At 40.1% G+C, this 21,033-nt stretch overlaps 1 protein-coding gene across 1 annotated transcript in view; it reads right to left on the reverse strand.

Moving 5' to 3' along the window:
* Nucleotides 1-358: 358 nt before the first annotated feature.
* LOC309963817 (uncharacterized protein) overlaps nt 359-21,033 on the reverse strand; it is a gene marked incomplete at its 3' end in the record, with an annotated part of 45,301 nt that continues 24,626 nt past the window's right edge. Inside the window, exon 4 of the mRNA XM_082842350.1 lies at nt 359-486. Within this exon, the coding sequence (XP_082698476.1) occupies nt 359-486 (128 nt within the window). The remainder of the gene's footprint in view (nt 487-21,033) is intronic.

A 21,033-nucleotide genomic window follows, 5' to 3' on the forward strand; every position in this document is an offset into this window, starting at 1 on the left:
CCATGAATGGAAATTAACAGTCAGGCTGTGACCCACTTAAGTAAGTAGTTATGCCTCTTGCCAAAGGCCTGCCAGAGAGCACACCCTGCATTTTAATGGCTTGGTGCCTTTGTTTTCATCGCTTTTAGATGGAAATGACACAACTGTCTCCTAATCCCCTTGTACTACTGGGCCCTCTTCTTTCCTTACCTTCATTCTTGGTAGCTTTTTCCAAATATTTAACTGCTTCATAAAACACAATAAACAAAGAACTGGAAAAGGTGACTGGCTCAAATAATTGTGGATGTTGACACGTCAAAAGTTATACTTACCAGGCAATATAAAAGCCGTGAACCTTGAGTGAAGACCTTGTATATTTCTATAAGTTGTGGGCAAAATTTGGCACTCTCAGGGTGATTTGTAAATGTTCTTCAAGGCCTTCCAAGCTTAGGTTCCAATCAACTTCTCCAGTTGCATCTCCATTGTCATTTAATCCCTTGTCTAGCACTGTCCAATAGAAACATAATGGGAGTGGCTTATGTCATTTTAAAGTCTCTAGTAGCCATCCTAAAAAATTAACAGAAACAGGTAAAATCAATTTTAATAATATACTTTAACCCATTGCATCCAAAATATTTCAACATGTAATCAATGTAAAAAGTTGAAACTTAGAAGCAGGTAGTCTGCACAGTAGCCTAAATCATTGGCTTTGGATTCTGAGAGACCCTGGTTCTAGTTCAGCTCTCCTAGTGACAGGAATTGCAACTTTGGAGAAGTCTCTTAAACTCTCTACACATCATCTGCATGATGGAGATAATAATATCTATCACCCAAGCCTGGTGAAAGAATTTACTTAGATAATGTGCAAAGCTCCTGCAAAATTCTCCATAAATGTTGGTGATTATACTTGCTATCACTACTTTGGTGTTTTGATCATTCTAGCGCAGCCATTCCCATCTATTAAAATATTTAGAATGGCTTCTTCATGTCAGTGGAAATTTTCTTTATTGCCACAGCCAAACAAATGGCAATAGAAAATAGTATTTCTTCCAACTCCAAATGGGTCCCTCCCAAAACAGCCACTTAGAAACAAGAGCTGCTGAAAAGTGATGGAGGCCCTCCCTTCTCAGCCCATAGCAGGAACTGGCTTGTGTAGCAACATCAGTGTGAACTAAGAAGAACCAAGCCCCAGACACATCCTTTGCCAGGGGGCTCCCGGTGGAGTTCTTGCAAACTGTTCTACAATGTGCTGTGGGTGAAATTCAATTCTAAGCTCTAGTTGTGTGACTAAAAGCCTAAAGGAGCAAAAAACTAAAAAACAAAAGCAAAAACAAAAACAACAACAAAAAACAAAACAAAAAAACAGCCTCAGAGTCTTGCTTGCTTTGAAAGACTTGTTTGCTTCTGGCAACAAGATATGTATGGCTCCAGGAGGGCCAAAGGGGCCAAGAGAGGCATTTCCATTTTGTAACTTTCTTACTAGCCAAACATAGAGGAGAGGTTTTCAAATAAATGCACCTTCATGAGGAATAAGAAATCACAGTAGAAAGAAAAAAAAAAGAAGCACACGGTTGATTGGCCATCTCTGCTCAGCAACACACATTTAGATCAGCAGTTCCCAACTTTGTTGGCACCAGGGACCGGTATCATGGAAGACAATTTTTCCATGGATGGGGTGGGGGTGTTCAGGCGGTAATGCCAGCGTTGGCTCGCCCGCCTCCTGCTGTGCAGCCTGGTTCCTAACAGGCCGTGGCCTGGTACCAGTCTGTGGCCTGGGGTTTGGGAAACTCTGATTTAGAGGTCTTGTCAGAAAATGGTATGTGCTCATAGGACCCACCTTCCTCGAAGTCACACCTTTACATGATAAGCTTATTCTGAAAACAGTATTGCTCATTTCCATGCGGGCTTAGCATTGCTATCACACTGGTCAGAGCACTTGGATAAGCTTCATTGCTCAGGATCCTGGATCCTTGACTGATCAGGTGTCACCCAAGGAACTGGTGCACAAAATAGATAACTTAGAGGTCAAGAGCCTGGCTTTGAGCCAGACAGACTCACCATTAGAATCTTGGCCCTGGTTGTAATTAGTTTGTGATTTTTTTTTTTTTCTTTTTGGCTGCGCCGTACAGCATGCAGGATCTTATCAATAGTTCCCCCACCAGGGATTGAACATGTGCCCCCTGGATTGAGAGCACAGAGTCTTTTTTTTTTTTAATTATTATTCTTTTTAAAATTATTTATTTATTTATTTGGCTATGTTGGGTCTTAGCTGCAGCACGCGGGCTCTTCATGGTAGCGCACGGGTTTCTATCTAGTTGTGGGGCACAGGCTCCAGAGCGCACAGGCTCAGTAGCTGCAGCGCACGGGCTCGGTAGTTGCAGCACGCGGGCTCTAGAGCACGCAGGCTTAGTTGTCCTGTGGTATGTGGGATCCTAGTTCCCCAACCAGGGATCAAACCCGTGCCCCCTGCATTGGAAGGCAGATTCTTAACCACCGGAATGCCAGGGAAGTCCTTAGCTTATGATCTTGACAAATTATTCTCTAAGCCTCAGTTTCTTCTTCTATAAACTACAGAATAAAAGATATCTACTTCATAGGATTGTTATAAGAATGTCTATAAAGTGCTTAGCATAGTGCCTGGTACATGGTAAGATTTCAATGTTCAATGTTTTCCCATACAAGACTGGTGGGAGTATGTCTTACCAGTGTCCAGAAAATGAAACTAGAAAATTGACAAATGACAACAATCTATCCAATCCCCCAAAATTATACAACCAGAGAAGATTGCAGCAAGACCACATCCTGGCTCCACACAAAGTTCCTGAAGAAGAAAAACACCTATGCTGAAGAAGCACAGTCTGGTAGAGCTGGAAGTGCCCTTAGAGACCATTTAGTCCAAGTGTTTATTTTCCAGATAAAGAAACGAAACCTCTGAGAGGTAAAGTAACTTACCCCATGTCAAGAACTAGACACACGGTCGGAGTTCAAATCCAGATTTCTTGATTTTTAATTCTGTGATAAGTTCAGGTGTTTTTGTGGTTAAAACAACTCCTAAACTGGCAGGACATGAATCACCATCGTAAAAACCTCCTGTATTTCTAGTTTATCCCATTAACTATTTATTTGAGATTGTATAATTGTATTCCGAGATGCTCTTTCAATAGCAAACAGAGAGCAAGTGCTTATAAGAAGGCACCTTAGAAGGAAGTGTCCATTCTACCGACCCTGCAAGCCATCACCATCACGGCAAAAATAAATAACCAATACAAAATGTAGACAGGGTTGGGATATAGCACCCCTGAACAGAGGGCTTGATGCAATGGTCCCTCAAAAAGCAAGTATCTTTATGCTCATTACAGACAGTCCAGAAAAACACCAACTCATTTTCTGCAAGGTTTCTCCAAGGCGCTATGAAATCAGACAGCTATATCTGTGGATGATCGCAGTGCTATTGTCTGGGCTGTGAAAAGTGGGAAAGTTGTTTATTGCCATCCTCAGTGCCTGGCCTCTGTTGGCTCTCTGTAAATATTCACAAGTGAATGAAGGAAAGATCCATCCTAATGGCATAACCATGGATCTTCACCAGTGTCATGGGGATAATGTATTTTAAGTATCTTCAATCATTTCCTCAGTAACTTCTGAGTAATCCAGGTGTTATTTTCTTTCTTTCCCATGCATCCATCTGCCTTAAAGACAGGTCAAGGGTCATATTGTCCTAGGGAAGGAGGAGGTCAGTACCACACCAACAAAAGTGTTTTTAAAAATTTAATAGTGATAAAGACTTGAAAGCCAAATGTTGCAGAGAGAAAAAAAAATTATAAATTCTAAAATCTCCTTTTTAAATAAGAGACAATGATTGTATGTCTGAAAATACATAGTTTTTCTCTAAGCTGTGGGTAGAGTGGACTCAGAGGTAACCCAAGGAAAGTTCCTACAAGACAGGAATAGAAAATAAATTTCTTAAACCAAAAGAAGAAGAAAAGATAGGCGAGAGGTCAGATGCTAGGGCCCTGGCTTCCCCTGCCCACCTTTGCTTCAAATTGGCACCTTAAAGGCTGTGCAAAAGAAAACTCCAGAAAGTTTGTGAGAAGGAAAACCAGAGGCATTTGTGCCCCACTCTGAATTTTGGGATTTGGAAGGAGATTGCCTCACAGAGTACACTGTGTCAACGGGGGGTATGACAGCAGTACAGAGGAAGACAAAAGAGAAGTTATACAAAATAAAGGAGCTATACTTGTTGCACTGCTCAGTGTTTATTTTGTTAAATTTTAACCCCAGTTCACAAGTAGGTCCGCTTAGGTTTGACTGGTTTCAGGAGTGCCCCTGAGGCCCAGGTTTAGAGTCTGTAGCCTGTGGGAAGGATTGCTGTAGACTGACACTTCTGTTCCCGATGGACAAGATTCTGCCCAGGATCGACTGTCCCACAGTAGAATTAGTCAGCCTGTTCTTCCTTTGCTGTCGGTGTTACCATGTTCACCTCCCTTTTGCAGCAGCGTGGTATAATCATAGGCAGATAGACCTGGGTGCTCAGGCTGGCCCTACCAGTTAGTTGTTAACTGTCTGACCTTGGGCAACTTTCTCTGAGTCCCCAATTGTTATTATAATAAAATAACAAAATAATCATGAATAATTATAACACTTCAGGGTTTACTAAGTGAAAAGCCCTTTACAAAGCATATAATATACATTATCTCATTTAATTCTCACATTCACCATGTGCGAGGTAGGTACTATGTTTAGCCTCACGTTACAAAAAAGAAAACCTGCCCAAAGCTGCACAGCTAATAAGCAGCAGTAGGAATTGAATCTGGGTCTGGCTGACTACAGAGCTTGGTGGCTATATAGGAGGACCCCATGACAGGGCAGATGTCCCAAGCACCTCAAAGCATAAGGACTCCTTCTATGTAATTTCCCTGCTAGTCTGTGTCAGTAGTTGGTCCTGAGTAAGATCAGCATTGATCCTTGTGTGATCTAGGTAACTCTTTTCTGTGTGTGTATACAACTTTTATACAAGTCCCACATTTATTCTGACAAAAATATTTGGATATGTATCTATGACTTATCACTTTCCATTAGGCTCCATATTGGGGCTGAGGTCACATCATTGCAAGCTCCCCTAGATCTAGAGTCAGATGCCTGCTGATGAATGCGTGCAGCAGCGTACCTTAAAGCCCATGACAGCCGGGCGGTTTCCCAGCTGCTGAAATTAGCCTGCAGGATCTTTGCAGGCAAAGGTGTTACTTCAGGACAGCAGTATGGCAAGTGATCAGAACACAGACCCTCCCATCCTCTAACGTCCAAATAGCCCATGCTCCTGTTTGACACTATTGCATAAGTGGCCTGTATAGAACACAAGCATCTATTTGTTTCCTAAATCAACAAATATTCATGCAATACAATTCAGGAACTGAATGATAATGACCTTCTCTTAATACATCTAAATGATAATAAAACAAATTATCTTCTTCATAGGACTGTACCACATTTTAGTTAGCAAATCATTTATTGTCAATGACTTCATTACCTGCTAAATTCTTCTGTGGGAATCATTTAGAGTTACTGGTAATAATGCTTCTTAATGAATTACTATGAGCAAAGGTATGACTCAATAGCCCAGAATGGAAAGAACTTTCTTTTCTACCTTGGGAATATTCAAAACAGAAGAAAACTTAGAATGTACTTGTTCCACACCACAAACCGCCCTGTGGCATAATTTACAAATCAGGAAGGAGGCTCAGAGAGTCAATATCATTTTCAGCGTCACTCAGTAGGTTAGAGGTACAGCCAGGGTTCCTGCCTTCCTGGGCAGCAAAATTATGTCACTTCACCACACTGCACAACTGCAGCAGTAACTGTGAACAAGTAACTCACTACTCCACATTTGGGGAAATGGAACTTAGAAGTTATTACTCAGGGTATATTCACAGAAAGAATTCAATTTATTGAATAGAAAGTAGAGATGTGCTGGAATCCAAATTCAAGAGGAATTTATTGAACCTTCAACATGCCAGATACCCAGAATCTCATTCGACTGTACCACAGTTCATGAGATTGATATAATTGTCCCATTTCACAGCAGAGGAAATGGGCTTAGAGAGGGCATGAAGTGACCCAGTTCACACAGTAAGTAATGGACTTTGTGACTGCAGCCCAGGTCCTTTCTACTGCCTCACAGTAACAGTTTATTAAAGCTTCCATAAGCACTCTCAAGGGGGAGAACTCAGGAGCTCCTTGGCTCTATAAATGTCCAGATACTACATCATGCAATATATCCACTACCCCTTTAAGGTAAAGGCACAGCATTCAGCTCATGGCCCTTACCATTGAGGAATTATTCTTCCTTCTTGTTGATGAACTGAAATTATTCAGAAAGCTCTCGGATAAAGTGTGACTGCTGGCACAAAATATAATGCTAGGTGGAATAATAGTAAATTACAAACTCAAGCATCTTCCTTACTGTTCCAGCTTAGAAAGCTTATTACAACACAGATAAATCCTCTAACTAGCTCAGAAAAAATATAAACATCAGCTCCTGCATTTTACCCGTATTGATAGCTGGTCTCATGTCAAATGGTTTTGCAATTTAGTGTGCAATAGTAAAACCTCTAAATCTACCATCTTTGGCTTGCATTTGATTCCCCTCAAATGCTCAAAGTCTCCACCATTCATTCCCATGCCAGCTGGGAATTTGTAACTTTTTACGAATCTCCCCTGTCTCTTACAGATCAGCTTCTTTTTTTGCATTTATTGTATCAGGTTGTTATGTATGCTGGAAACCTTTAAATATTTCAAGTTGTAATTTAGCAAACTATAGAGAAGCCAGAAATAGAAGTTGGGATTTAAAAAATTTTCTTATAAGAAAGAGTTAGAAATGCACTAACCCAAAGAGGAAAAGACTGAATCTCCTGCACAAATTTGGGGACCTGCTGGATATACTGTTCTTGCGAGGTGAACCCTGTTACCCATAGCATGTAGCAGCAAAGGGCATATCATAGATATTGCCCCGTTGTCCTCCTTCAAAGTTTCTCCTGCCAGAGCCAACCCCCTTCTCTTCTGCTTTTTTTCCCCTAACTTCCCATTCCCTCTGCACCTCCAGCACCGTACAGTTATGGCCATAACCCCAGCCACTGGTACAGCTCTTACCATGAAAACCAATGACCTTCCAGCTGCTGAATCTATTGGACATCCTTCAGTCCTTATCATACTTGACTTTTAGGCCATACTGTCTATTGTTTCCTCCTTCTTAAAACTCTCTTCTTGGGCTCCCCTGGTGGCTCAGTGGTTAAGAATCTGCCGGCCAATGTGGGGGACACAGGTTTGAGCCCTGCTCCGGGAAGATCCCACATGCCACGGGGCAACTAAGCCCATGCGCCACAACTACTGAGCCTGCACTCTGGAGCCTGTGAGCCACAACTACCGAGCCCACGCGCCTAGAGCCCGTGCTCTGCAATGAGAAGCCACCGCAATGAGAAGCCTGCACACTGCAAGGTAGAGTAACCCCCGCTCGCCGCAACTAGAAAAAGCCCACATGCAGCAACTAAGACACAACGCAGCCCAAAATAAATTTATATATAAAAAAAAAACCTCTCTTCTTTAGGTCAATAATTATTATTATTGTCATTATCGTTATTATAAGTTTGCATCAGTAGAGTGCTTACAATATATAAGGTGGTGTGTTAAACATTTTACATGCATTCTGTCCTTGAATACTCATAAGCCCATGGGGTAGATGTTATTATTATTCCTATGTTAAGATGAAGAAATTGAGTCACTTGTCTTAGGTGACACAGCTAGTAAATGACAGAGTCTGATTTTGAACCCAGGTTTTCCTAATTCCAGAACCCATGTTCATAAGCATTATGGTACATTGCCTCATAAGGTTTTCAAGAGAGTAAATATATGGAGACCTCAGCGCTATTAAAGCTAGCTCTAGATTGCAATTAGTTTTTCCATTTTTGAGCTGGAGCAATGTTCAGAAAATAAAATCTCTTTTTTTGTGGAAAGAAAACTAGATAATCCTGTATCAAAAATGATAAAATGTGAGAGTAAATATAGACTGTAAAAGTAACATCAAATGAATTCTAATCTTTTAGAAACAAATTAAAGTAAAATGGAAAAGAGTTTGATTGTCTGCAAGACTTTTCCCCACATCTTGTTTAAAATGGTATTTGGTTTGCTGTCTATGGCAGACTCTGGAGATGTCTGTCCACACCCCTTGCCCCATGATCCCTGCCTCTTGGTGTTCACATCTTGGGTAATTCTCTCCCACTGAGTGTGGGCAGGACCTGTGACCTGCTTCTAACCAATGGAATATAGCAAACATGATGGGATGTCAGTTCCATGACTAGATTACATTTTATGAGACCCCATCTTGCTAGCACACTTTTTCTAGAGATTCTATCTGCTGGCTTCGTGAAGTAAGTGGCCATGGTAGGAAAAGCCATGGGGAAACTGAGGGTGATCACTTGGAATAGCCAACAAGAAACTGGAGCCCTCAGTGCTACAACTACAAGGAAATTAATTCTGCCCCAAATCTGAGTGAGCTTGGGCAGATTCTTCCCTAAGCAAGCCCCCAGATGAGAATGCAGCCCAGACGATGCCTTGATTGTAGCCTGAGCAGAAGACACAACTAAGTCAAGCTGTGACTCACAGAAGCAGTGAGATAATAAATGTATACGGTTTTAAGCTGCCACCGTTGTGGTAATTTGACATGCAGCAATGGATAACTAATACACAGCCTCACTCACGGCCTTTCCCAAAATTCCACAAAAATTATTATGGAACGACAAACAAAAAACTGGAAGAAAAATATAACAAGACTGAATGTCAATTTATTCAGAATCTGGAAGAGACTGTCTCTAACTACAAAGCCAATGAAACTAGGTTGAAAAGAATCTGTTCTATGTCAATTGTTCTATGCACTAAAAGAACAGTAATTGTTATCTATTCCTGCATAATAAATCACCACACATATTGTATGATTCCATTTATATGAAATGTCCAGAATAGACAAATCCATAAAGACAGAAAGTAAATTAGTGATTTTCAGGGGATAACAGGGGGGGAAGAATTAGGAGGTACAGGATTTATTTTTGGGGTGATGAAAGTATTCTGGAATTAGGTAGTGGTGATGGGTGCAGTTCATGAATATACTATTAAAAACCACTGAATTATACGCTTTAAAATGGTGAAAATGTAAATGGTATATAATATTAATTTTATCCCCCCCAAAATTAATAAAAATAAATAAAATAAACATTTATTGTTTCTCAAAGATTCTGTGGGTCAAGAATTTGAGAGTGAAAAAAAAAGAAGAATAACATACAAAAATTAATCATAAGGAAGAGAAAGGCTTTGCAGTATAAATACCAGGTCATGAAGAGATGTGACAAACAATAAAATATATATGTCTATCCATTTAAAAAAAAAAGAAAAAGAATTTGAGAGGGATTGGCTGTGAGATTCTGACTTGGGGTCTCTCATAAGTGGTCAATATGTCAGCCTGGGGCTACAGTCATCTGAAGAAGCCTAGACTCAACTGGACTAGAACTAGAGAATTTTCTTCAAAAGTAGTTCACTCACTTGGCTATCAGATTGGTGCTGGTTGTTGGTGGGAGGCCTAAGTTCCTCTCAATGTGGGTTTTCTTCACAAGGCTGCATGAGTATACTCACAACTCAGCAGCTGGCTTTCCCCAGAAAAAGTGTATACAGCAGAAACCAACAAAATATCCAATAAAGATGTTAAAAAAAAAAAGACAGCAAGGCAGAAGATGCCACATCCTTTATTTCCTGCCTCAGAACACACATCCTACACTTTTGCAGAAAAGTAAGAGGTTTTGTTTAGATTCTTACCACTTTTCTTTCCCTGTTAAGAAAGCCAAGGTCTTTACCAACTAGAATACTGAGAATACACCCATCTATTGTAGGAACTATATATATATATATATATATATATATATATATATATATATATATATATACCCAGAATATTATCCTCTATCATCTGTTTATTCTACTTTTTCTACATTGTCAGCAACTATAACTCCCATGAACCGTGTAAACATGAAGAAGTGGGGAATGGAGGAGGTTAATGGCCCCTTTTGTGAGTAAGATTTCCACACACATTTTTCAAAATGCATTGGTTAATTCAAAACCAAAACCAAAACCCAAAGTGTAAAAAAGGAGACATTTTGGCCAACTTCTGCAAGCTTCTGATGACTTCAGGCTCCTCCATGAAATAATGCTTTGTTTCAACCCAGTGATTGCCTCTATCCTTGGAATTATTAGGAAAATTTGATGAGGAATAAGATCTATGATTCACGTGAGTCTGCTTTGACTTTTGTGTTAGTATAAAGATTGAAAGGGTAAACCATGTTCCAGACAAGCCTAATAACAATAATAATATCACTTACTATGGGTCAGGTATTGTGCTATGCATTTCACATCCACAATTTCATTGAATCCTAACAACAAACCTAAGCAGTAAAGTGCTATCATTATCCCACTTGATGTTGAGGAAACTGAGGCTAGAGAGAGTCACTTGACTAAGGTCTCAATTCAAGAGCAGAGCTGAGATTCAATCTATGCTATTTGATTTCCAAGCTTGAGTCCTTAACCAGTATGCTTCTTGCCTCCTTTTTTTAAAAAAAGATGCATGCATAGACATATTCTGAAAAAAGTTTAGAATTATATGGATATAGAAAAAAACCTTACAGGTATTTAGAAAAACAAACATGTTGTACATAATGGAACCAAAACCAGGCTGGCGTCCCCCGTCTCTTTTGCAACACTAAGGGCCAGAACACAATGGAATAATATCTTCAGAGTTTTTAGGAGAGAAATGCTCCAACCCAGATTTTAAAAATTCACTCAAATAAATGTGAAGGCAATCAAAAGACAATTCATGTCTGTGAGGGCCTAAAAGATTTTACTTACCTATCCTCCTAAAAACAAGCAAGCAAACAATAACCTTTAAGATTAAGAGGTGAGTCAAGATTAAAGGGAAAAATAAAAGATGTAAAAGAATTAGCAATAGCATTGAAAACATTTTGAGATAAATCTAAAGAATTGTAAACTTCACTACAAAATGGAATATGCTTATTAAATTGTAATCCCGGAAGAAAAAAGAATATATAATATAAAAACAATTTCATTAAATTCCAGATTACATGAACAAAGACTAGAAATGGAGATGAGAAAAGGAAATGTTAATTCTTCATTCATATACAGAAGAAAATCTGAAAATACCATTTCATTTCTTACTTTGATAATTAGAAAAAATATAGGTTAACACTGTTTTTGAAAAAATTAAAGGAGACCTATTAGTGATCTTCAAAAACAGAAGATAATAAAAGGAAATTATAAATGACAAAAGACCATAAATATGTACATGCTGACTAATTTCTCTAAGACTCATTCCCTCATCTATAAATGGGATTAATAATACCTATCTGAGGAGTTGTGAAAATCAAAATGACTAATGTGTATAAAGCATTTAGAATAATGTCTGGGTATTGTAAGTACTATATAATATTAGTTGTATTATAGTATTATACCGTATTTTAAAATATTTTATAGTAATACAGTGTTATCATATTAAAAGTCCTCTACAGTAAGCAGATGTTAATTTTTAAACTGAAAGAAAAGATAAATGTTACTTAAAAAAAATTAGACAATAAGTTTTAGGGCAAAATTTCCTTTCCTTCTTCCCCTTTACTATACAAAAATAATCAACTTTAAACACTATATATGTTAATGTAGTGGCCTAAAATTTGGGTGTGGATTTTAAAAGAATCCTTTCCCATTGCAATTGCAAACCCTCCATTTACTTCTTCAATGTTTCTACATTGCCCTTGGTTACATTCCATTTTTCTTCTTCAAATTGCTCCCAAGGGATTAAAGGCAACAAATGTGACCTCGTTAGCTCCTAGAATTATAAAATATGCGTTAGTAATTCCGACACTTTGGCATTATGTTAGGGTTCCTCCCCGCAAAATGTGCCATCTCCTAACATCAACGTTACTCAAAGAGAGTCTGAAGATTGTGGCCCAGGAACTCACATTGTAGGGTAATTATAAATACTTGGAGAATCAGTTTGATAGCAATAATCATGACATAATTATTGTATTTTCCACACATTTCTTTGTCAGATTAGGTCCACAGAAATAAAGTAGGGGAACGTTCAGACAATAGGAATACAAATGTGTGTGTACCTACACTCCACCCTACCCAGTTAGGACCTTCGGATGGAGACAATGAATAGGTGCAATGTGAATCCAATCACATCCTCTCTTCTGGCTGTGTTGCACACTTGGAGTTTTAGTTTCCAAAGGATATAAAAGGAGAAATGATGGGGCAGGTGTGGGACAGTTTACACAACTCTGCCTATCACAGAAAACAGCCCCCTTGCAGAGAGAGGTAGCCACCTGTGTCCCTAGTAAAGACATCTCAGAATTATGGGGAAAGAGAATAAGGGGCAATCAAAGCCATTTTGTAACTTTATCCCTGGGGGCACATGCATCAGTGTTTCTTTTCACGGAAATTCTCTCTAGCAGAAATTCCCACTAGACCACAGCATACGGTCTTTTCTTTATTTTCTGGTGGTGTCTTTTTTGTGCCTTTTCTTAGGCATTTTATTGGAAAGCTTTGGGAGGGCATATCAAGTACAACTAACATGGAATCATGGAAACTCATGACGTCATTTCAAACCCTTTTTTATGGGGCTAAAACTTTAAAAGACACAAACTAACTTTAAAATTATGGTTTAGGAGACTTCCCTGGTGGCGCAGTGGTTAAGAATCCACCTGCCAATACAGGGGACACAGTTTCGATCCCTGGTCCAGGAAGATCCCACATGCCACGGAGCAACTAAGCCCATGCACCACAACTACTGAGCCCACGGGCCACAACTACTGAAGGCCACACACCCTAGAGCCCGTGCTCTGAAACAAGAGAAGCCACCTCAATGAGAACCCTGCACACCACAACGAAGAGTAGCCCTCGCTCGCCGCAACTAGAGAAAGCCCGCACAGCAACGAAGACCCAATGCAGCCAAATAAATAAATAACTATAAAAAAATAAAATAAAATTGCAGTTTGGAATTATACCTCCCTTTTGGTTCTAAGCTTCAGCTTAGCTCTAATACCCTGGAAGTAGAGAATTATGCTAACAACCATGTACCCTCCATGCCTTTAGTGATTTTATTGATTTTTTAAAAACATTTTCTCTCAGTCATCATCTTTTCACATTGAATCCCAAGCTTTTCAACTTTGTTCTCCTTCACCAACACCCTACTGCCTGTGATCACAAATGCACTTCTTCCAGAATCTTCATATGTGGGTGCATTCGGGGGGCTAATAATTGGGTGCTCAAAGAGATATTCTAAAATATTAGTTCAAAGTTTATTTAATGCCTGCAGGAAGAAAGTGGCTTCTATTAATAAAACCACTTGCTTTATATTAATATACCACTCAATTTATATTAAAATGTAACACCATCAAAAAATATTGAGGTGTAGCAGCTGACAAAATATTAATGTTTGAGTATTCACAGCCTCTCCCACTTCCTCTTCTAAGGAGGGTGGATTTGACTTGCTGGATTGGCGGCCAGGCTCTCCTTTGCTCTGCAGCACCTGAGAAACAGGCACAGTGGAGGAAAAAAAACGTAAAGGAACCAGAGAGAGTTGGTTATTCTCTATAATAAAGGGCTCAAGAAGAAAGAGAAGGAGAGAGAAGAAGACCAATCACATGGTTGGTATTAAAAGGAGTCTGAGGGAGAAAATAAAGAGGAATCATTTACTTCAGAAGCCACTGACAGGGTGTGTGTGTGGTGTGTGTGTGCCTGTGTCTACATAAAGGAGACAAGGAGATAGAAGGATGTTCTCTCTTGGAATTTTACTATTTATTAAGGATATTCTCCCACCTTAGCATTTTGTCAAAAGATACTGTAAAAAGATGAAGTGCTTCCGATTATATTGTCCTAACCCTGGAATGTATTTTTTCACTCAATAACACCACAGGGTGATAAGTCTAGGTGGAGCTCCAGATACGTGAGGTTACAAAGACAAGACACTTACTAGATACACTAACCATAAAAAACAACTTAATGTCTTTGGAATCGCCCTCATCTCACTGTTTTTCCATTTCTTATGATTAGACAGCCATTTGCCACTTGATTTTCACTAATAAGAGCAATAAATGATAACTTATATAAATAAACATACAGTTCAAAATATATTTAAAAACTTGTTTTTTCAGTTTTCTAATAGTAAAATATTCCCTAATTTTTTGGTAATTCTTTTTTTCTCTGTAGATTTCCTTTGTGACTTTTCAAAACCAGACAGCTTCTTGAGAGTCATATTTTAAATTTATATATTTTCAAGGCAAGTTTACAATTTTTAGGTAATAAAATAAATGACCTATTCCAAATAAATAGCACCATGCCATGTGTCATGGGTTGAATTGTGTTCCCCCAAAAGATATGCTGAAGTCCTAACCTCCAAGGCCTCAGAATATGACCTTATTTGGAAAGAGGTTCTTTTCAGAAGCAATTGAGTTAAAATAGGTCATTAGACTGGGCCCTAATCCAATATGACTGGTGTCCTTATTAAAAAGGCAAATTTGGACACAGAGAAAGATTTGCACTGAGGGAAGATTATGAACAGACATGGAGAATGTCTGGACATTCCGGACACCAAGGTGCAGCTGGACACCAAGGTACATCCGGGGCTACCAGAAGCTGGAAGAGGTGAAAGAGAATCTTTACCCTACAGGTTTTAGAGGGAGTAGGGCCCTGCTGACACCTTAATTTCAGACTTGCAGTGTCCAGAACTGAGAGACAATAAATTCCTGTTGTTCTAAACCACCCAGCTTGTGGTACATTTTTATGGCAACCCTTGGAAATAAATAAATCATGTATTAAACAGTCTTAGCATTTTGGTCAACTACAGTGACTGCCACGAGGGAACTATGGGCTGGATGTTCCTACGATTGCTGTGGTCTCTCAGTGCACCAGGTAATTTGCAGTCACTCACTGTGAAAGTACTTGGCAGCTCAGTGTCTTCTCTGTAAGGAGCTTTTCCTTTTCTCTTCTTTTTTCTTTCTTCCTTCTTTCCTTTTCCCCTCCCTTCCTCCCTTCCTTCCTTCCTTCTTTCCTTCTTTTCTAGGTTCAACTTGATTATGCACTCTCCCTCAGCAAGAGTGGATCAATTTGCATTTTTCTAGTTATGTAAGGAGTTGCTTATGGAAATCTGAATTAATAGAGACCACATTTTCAATGCCTTCTAACTTAATTTTAGCATTTCAGCCCGAAGCCTGGTTAGCCTCCTGGCTCATTGTCAACCACTTAACATGGCTTTTGGTTCACCCCATCCCCTCATCTCAACTCTGGGGCAGGGCTCAGGAATAGGGTGAAAATGTCCATTCTTACCAATTTTTTGTTAAATTGAAATTTTAATTGTTTTAATTATGCCCAAGCAAAATGTTCCTGGATATATCACAATGGCTAAGTCAGAATAACTTGATCACTATGTCAAACACCTGCCCCAAACTAGCAGTGTAACAGCAAGATAGCAACACTGGTGTCCAGAGACACTGGAAGTGATCCAGCTTCCACCTCTACTATGTCTGCTGCCTGAAGATTGGGAGAAAAACAACATTTTGTGAGATGCCTTAGGGATCTTCCTCTACCCCAACACACTCCCTCCCCCACCCCAGACACACTCCAATCCCAAGATCTGAAGGGAGGCCTTAGATGGGGCTAGAATTCTGGAAATCCAACTAGAAAATATCAAGACATAGGAAATGCCGTACTCCAACTGCACTCCAGACTAGTGATACTGGGTGGTCACACCAAAATAGTTACAAGGCAGTAAGTGATTAGTGTCGGGAGACTGTAATGATCTGTATTTAACCATCTGGGTAACAACTTCACAGTCTTTACCATAGTCCCCTATGACCTGTACTTTTCTTTAAATCAACTTTTGAAGTAGATCAACTGCAACATATCCATTGCTCTTCTCCCCTCTTGGCATCCATGCCCCTTGCAATGTGACTTTGTAGCTTCTCCCACTTACAGGGAGGGAATGGCCTTGGGAGTTGCTCCAACCAATAGAATGCAGCAGAAGTGATGCTGTGTCAGTTCCCCGTGGCCTCAAGAGGATTTTCATGATTCTGCCGCATCAGTTGGACCCCTGGCTCTGCCATAGGAAAAGCCTGACAACACTAATGGGGGATGATGTGCCACATGGAGGAGAAGGAAGGGACTCCAGCTGACAGCCAGCAACCCCCAGAGGCCCAACCATTTAGCAAACCTGCAGCTGACTGACCACAGACACATGAAGGAACCCAGCTGACTTCACTCCAACTGAATCCAGCCCAAACTACCGACCCATAGAATCATGAGCTCAGTAAAGCATCCTTTTAAGCCATTGTGTTGGATTAGTTTGTTTTACAGCAATAATGAAATGATAGAGCTTTCAATTAAATCGCCTTTTAAAAAACTGTGAAATCATGAGTCTGATATGCTAGTAATACATTTTCTTATAACACAATAAAATGAATACATAATTATTAAATTCTCTAACAAATATTAAAGAAGTTAGGAAAAAGAAGAAACTATTTCAGGCAAGGTGTGTGGTCAAGAAGACATTTAGAGAGGAGAGGAATTTAACTAGATTTGGAAAAACATGTCAGGAACAAAAATGTGGAACAGAGAGGAGAGGATATTCTACAAATAAGAAGTGTATCTGTGGGATAGTGAATAAATAAGCTTGGTTGAGACATTGTTTTGGTTTTGTCTCTTTGTGTACTTCTAAAACTGGAAAAAAGAATTTGGCTTTGAGAAAAAACTTTAATGGAGGCTAATGCTTTCAGTTGAATAACAAAAAAAAAAAAAATCACCATCTGTTCTTTCAAGCTGAGGCCAATGCATTTCAACACATTCTCACCTCACTTTTAACCTAAAAGGATTGATTTTTAAGGATCATAACTCTCTTTTAAAGTCTTTTTTTTTTTTTTGTCATAAGGAACAGAGAATGACTTGTCATTCCTACATGAAGTAATTTAAGACCCAGCGTTAAGGCAGGGTTCTAGAGCTGGTAATAAGGTAAATAGAAAACTCAGGTGACCAGAACTTAGGGCACCAGCTGATGCTCTTATTCAGCAGCTAAAGAGCTGTGTTACTTTGGGCAAGTGACATGTCTCTGGATCTCAGCCTCCTCATCCATCAAACACTTGAGCTTAAACCAAATGATCTCTAAGATCCCTTCCAGCTCTAGAATTCTGTCATTCTCTGTCAGTGATTCAGCAAGACAAGTAGTCATTAACAGATGGTCAAATTCAGTGCTGATTCAGTCCCCTGGGCAGGAAGTACTTCTGAGTTCTTAAGGGCAGAACATAGTGTGGAGTCCTGGTTGCCAAGTGATGCTCAATGTATAATAGCTCAGTGTAACTTAAGCTCTTCCCTGGTGTGTGTGTGTGTGTGTGTGTGTGTTGGGGTGAGGGTGAATAATGAAGAAGTTAGGGTCTTATGACTATATTATATTCAGTCTGAAAGATTACCATGTCATTAAGAAGCACTTAGGATATTATTGGAGGTTGATTCACACTTTGCTGGCAAATACTGGTTGGGGTAAGCAAATTTCCAAAGCCAGAACATCCTTAAAGGGAGCTCCGGTGATCCTGTCTTGGGATAAGGCACAGCATTCAAAACAAAGCCTAGGGTCACTGGTGTGAATGACAAATGGGAAAGGAGAAGGAGAAAAGAAAGCTGCCTTATAATCACCACTTGTTCAACATCCATTCATTCAATCTAGTCCTTTCCATATAGCAAGGAACAAAACCAACAAAAACTTCTGCCCTTATGGATCTTACAATCTGTTCCCAAATATTCCTTCTGAGACTTGTATGTTATGCACACATCTGTTCTGTGGTGTTTGTTGTTTTGTTTGTTTGCTTGCTTTTGTTTTCTTTGGGTGGACAGTAAAGAGTTGGCAGGGTTGGGGGTAACTTTCAGGTGGGGATGATTGGGGGACTGAGAATATCTGAAGGATGCTTACTTGGTTTTCAAAGTCTGACTCAACTCGTTTGTGCATTTAATCACCAACAGAGATATAGAGAACCAGATACAGAGAACCAACTGTACAGAAGCTAGGCTCTACAGTTTAAAAAAGTAAATAAACCAGATTCCCTGCCCCAAAGATATTCACAGCTTAGTCTTCCCTAGTGAGAGAAAGAGACATGAAAATACATGATTACAATTTGATATGATCTACCTACAACAGGATGCACAAAGAGTAGACTCCAAAGAGGGAAGCAGTTAACTCTGCTGGGGAAAACTTCAGGGACCTCTTCCCAGAGGAGGTTTGGTAGCATGGGTTTTGAAGAATGAGGAGAAGTTTTGTTGCAGGCTGAGGGGACAGCAGGTGCACAGTAACAACAGGGAGGGGGGCTGCATTATGTCTGGCAAGTGGTGGTGGTTCTGTGTGGCCAGGGCAAGCAATCATTCTCCACCTTTCTGCATATGAAGATCATCTAGAGAGCTTTTAAAACTACAGATTCCTTGACCCTACCACCAGCTTGATTAAATCAGAATTTTAGGGGTGGAGCACGGACCTCCATGAAATTTTAAAATTAAAATTTTAAAGCTCTCCAGGTGATTCTAAGGTGCAGCCAGGGTAGAGGACTATTAGACTAGAACGGTACTTCTCAAATTTTAATGTCACAGGAATCACCTGAGGCTCTTTTTCATGCAGATTCTGATTCAGTAGGTCTGGTGTGGGCCAGAGCACCTGCATTTCTCACCAGCTTCCAGGTGATGTTGATGCTGCTGGTCCACAGAACAACTGAGGATGTGGCTGGATCAGTAGTTTCCAAAGTATGCTGCCCAGACCAGCAGCATCACCTGGGAACACGGAAGAAATACAAAATTTCAGATCCCACCTCAGATGTACTGAATTAGAAACTCTGAGGATCGGAATCCAGAAATCTGTTTTTTCAAGGCTTCTAGACAATTCTGATGCAGCTTCATTCAAGTCACGATACTGTTAGAAAACTACTGGGCTAGAGTATTAAAAGGTTGGGTAATGGTGTTGAAAAATACTAGAAATGCACATGGGGGCCCAATTACAAAGAAGCTGGTACATCAAGAGTTAGAACGTTATCCCATAGGCAACAGGAAGCCCTTGGACAGTTTTAGGAAGTGGAGTAATTTAATTTAAAGTGATGTTTTGAGAATGATCTCTCAGGTGAAAATGTCCCTTTGAGGCACTTCCCAACTACGGTACAAAATGTCCCAGTTGCCTTGATGCCAGCAATGGTCCTTTCCATCCACCTACCCAAGGCCACAGGCCCCTACAGAAAACGCAGCCCAACTTCCTGGTTTCTGACCTGCCACTTGTCCATGGATTCTCCCTCTCTCCTGAGTCCCTTTCAATGATTACTTCCTCTGGTTGTTCATCCCCTTTGACTTGACTTTTCCTGGGGCCAGGCCCTCTTGGGTTGTCCCTCCTTGAGTTAAGCACTGCATTCCAGCACCACCCCCATTCCCATGTCACAGCCTCCTCCCACCCTGACCTGAATGCAGTGCCCAGGCCCTGGCTTGTCTGGGAGGAGGCACTAGACAGAAAGAGCTAAGAGTCAGGGACTGTGAGTCTGGCTGGCAGGGACTTGCTAGGTGACCAAGGCCAAGTCACTTACCTCTAGGCTTCAGCTGTCTCATTTATTTAATCCAGGCTCAGGAACTGGATTAAACAATCATTAAGGAGACCCAATATAAAGCTCTATAATTCCACTGAAAGCCTTTGCTGGGCAGGATTACTTTACCAAAAATATATTGTGCAATCACAAGTCTTTTTTCCTGGACATAAAAGAAGTTTACTTTAAAAAAATATACAACCTATCTTTATAAGCTCAATATCAAAGTATAGAAGGATAATACTTTAGAAATATTAATGTCTTGCCCCCAGATTTCTCCCCTTTGCCCTTCCTTCCTGTTCCAGTAAGTAGACAATCCTGTGCTTACTGCCGTGGGGAGAGAAGTGACACATCCGAATAAAGGAAAAAAAGGGTGTCATCACTGCTTTGGTTTCCATAAGTCTAAGCCTTTAGGGCAGAGGCTGCAAAGTGGCAGCCCTTCGGGCAAAACTGGGCCACAGATGTTTTTATGTTTGATCTGCAGTGATTTTTTTTTTTCCCAAAATAAGTTAATTTCCAACATTTAAAAATCAGAAAGGTTTACATAAGGTGAAAATTTCCAGCTTCTTCTCGAAAAACAAATTGGAAAATTTGGCAACTTTGGACCTCAAAGAGAGGTCCAAAGCACCCCCTTTCCTGGATCAATGAGTCCTGGAAAGAAGCAAGAGCACAGAGGCTTAGCTTGGGTAAGGCAGAGCCATGAGCAGCTCCAGGGTCTCGTCGTAAAGATAGCAGGGAGGTCTGCCAGGGCCAGGACCAGAGGATAGACAACTCGGGTGACACTGATGGCCAGCAGCTCGATGAGACAAAGGGTGGATCTCAGCAGATGACCTTGTGGAAAAATGCCACTAAGGATAGATGCTTCTTGTTACACTCCTTCGTCCTAGTTGGGCACCCCATCCTAGGGAAGCACCCGGAATTGAGGTACAATCCCCTGGGGCAGAGAGAGAAATAGAAAATCTCAAACATAGAGATTAAGTCTCTGCCACAAGAATGGAATGGGGGCTCAGACAGAAATTAATTTCCATTTTAGAAAAGACAAAGAAATGCATATTTTCTGCATGCCTCAGTTTGGGACTTAGATATGTACCCATGATAAAATAATGAAGGATTTTACTTATATACTTGTTTTTTATGTGTACACAACCTTTTAAAAATGACATCAGGTATGAGTGAGATGGGCGGTAAGAGAAAACAATTGTGGCTGAATCTTCTCTTCCAGAATGAGATGAAAAATTGGTTCATTCTGAAGAGTTTGGAGATGTATTTGATCTTTACACCTGTGGTTCTTGACATGTTTGGGTCAGGGACTCATTTGAGGAGCTGATAAAAGAGAGAGACCCTTTGTCCCAAAAAACGTACA

Source organism: Leucopleurus acutus (assembly GCF_964270905.1).
Source record: "Leucopleurus acutus genome assembly, chromosome: 7".
NCBI classification, from domain to species: Eukaryota; Metazoa; Chordata; class Mammalia; order Artiodactyla; family Delphinidae; genus Leucopleurus; species Leucopleurus acutus.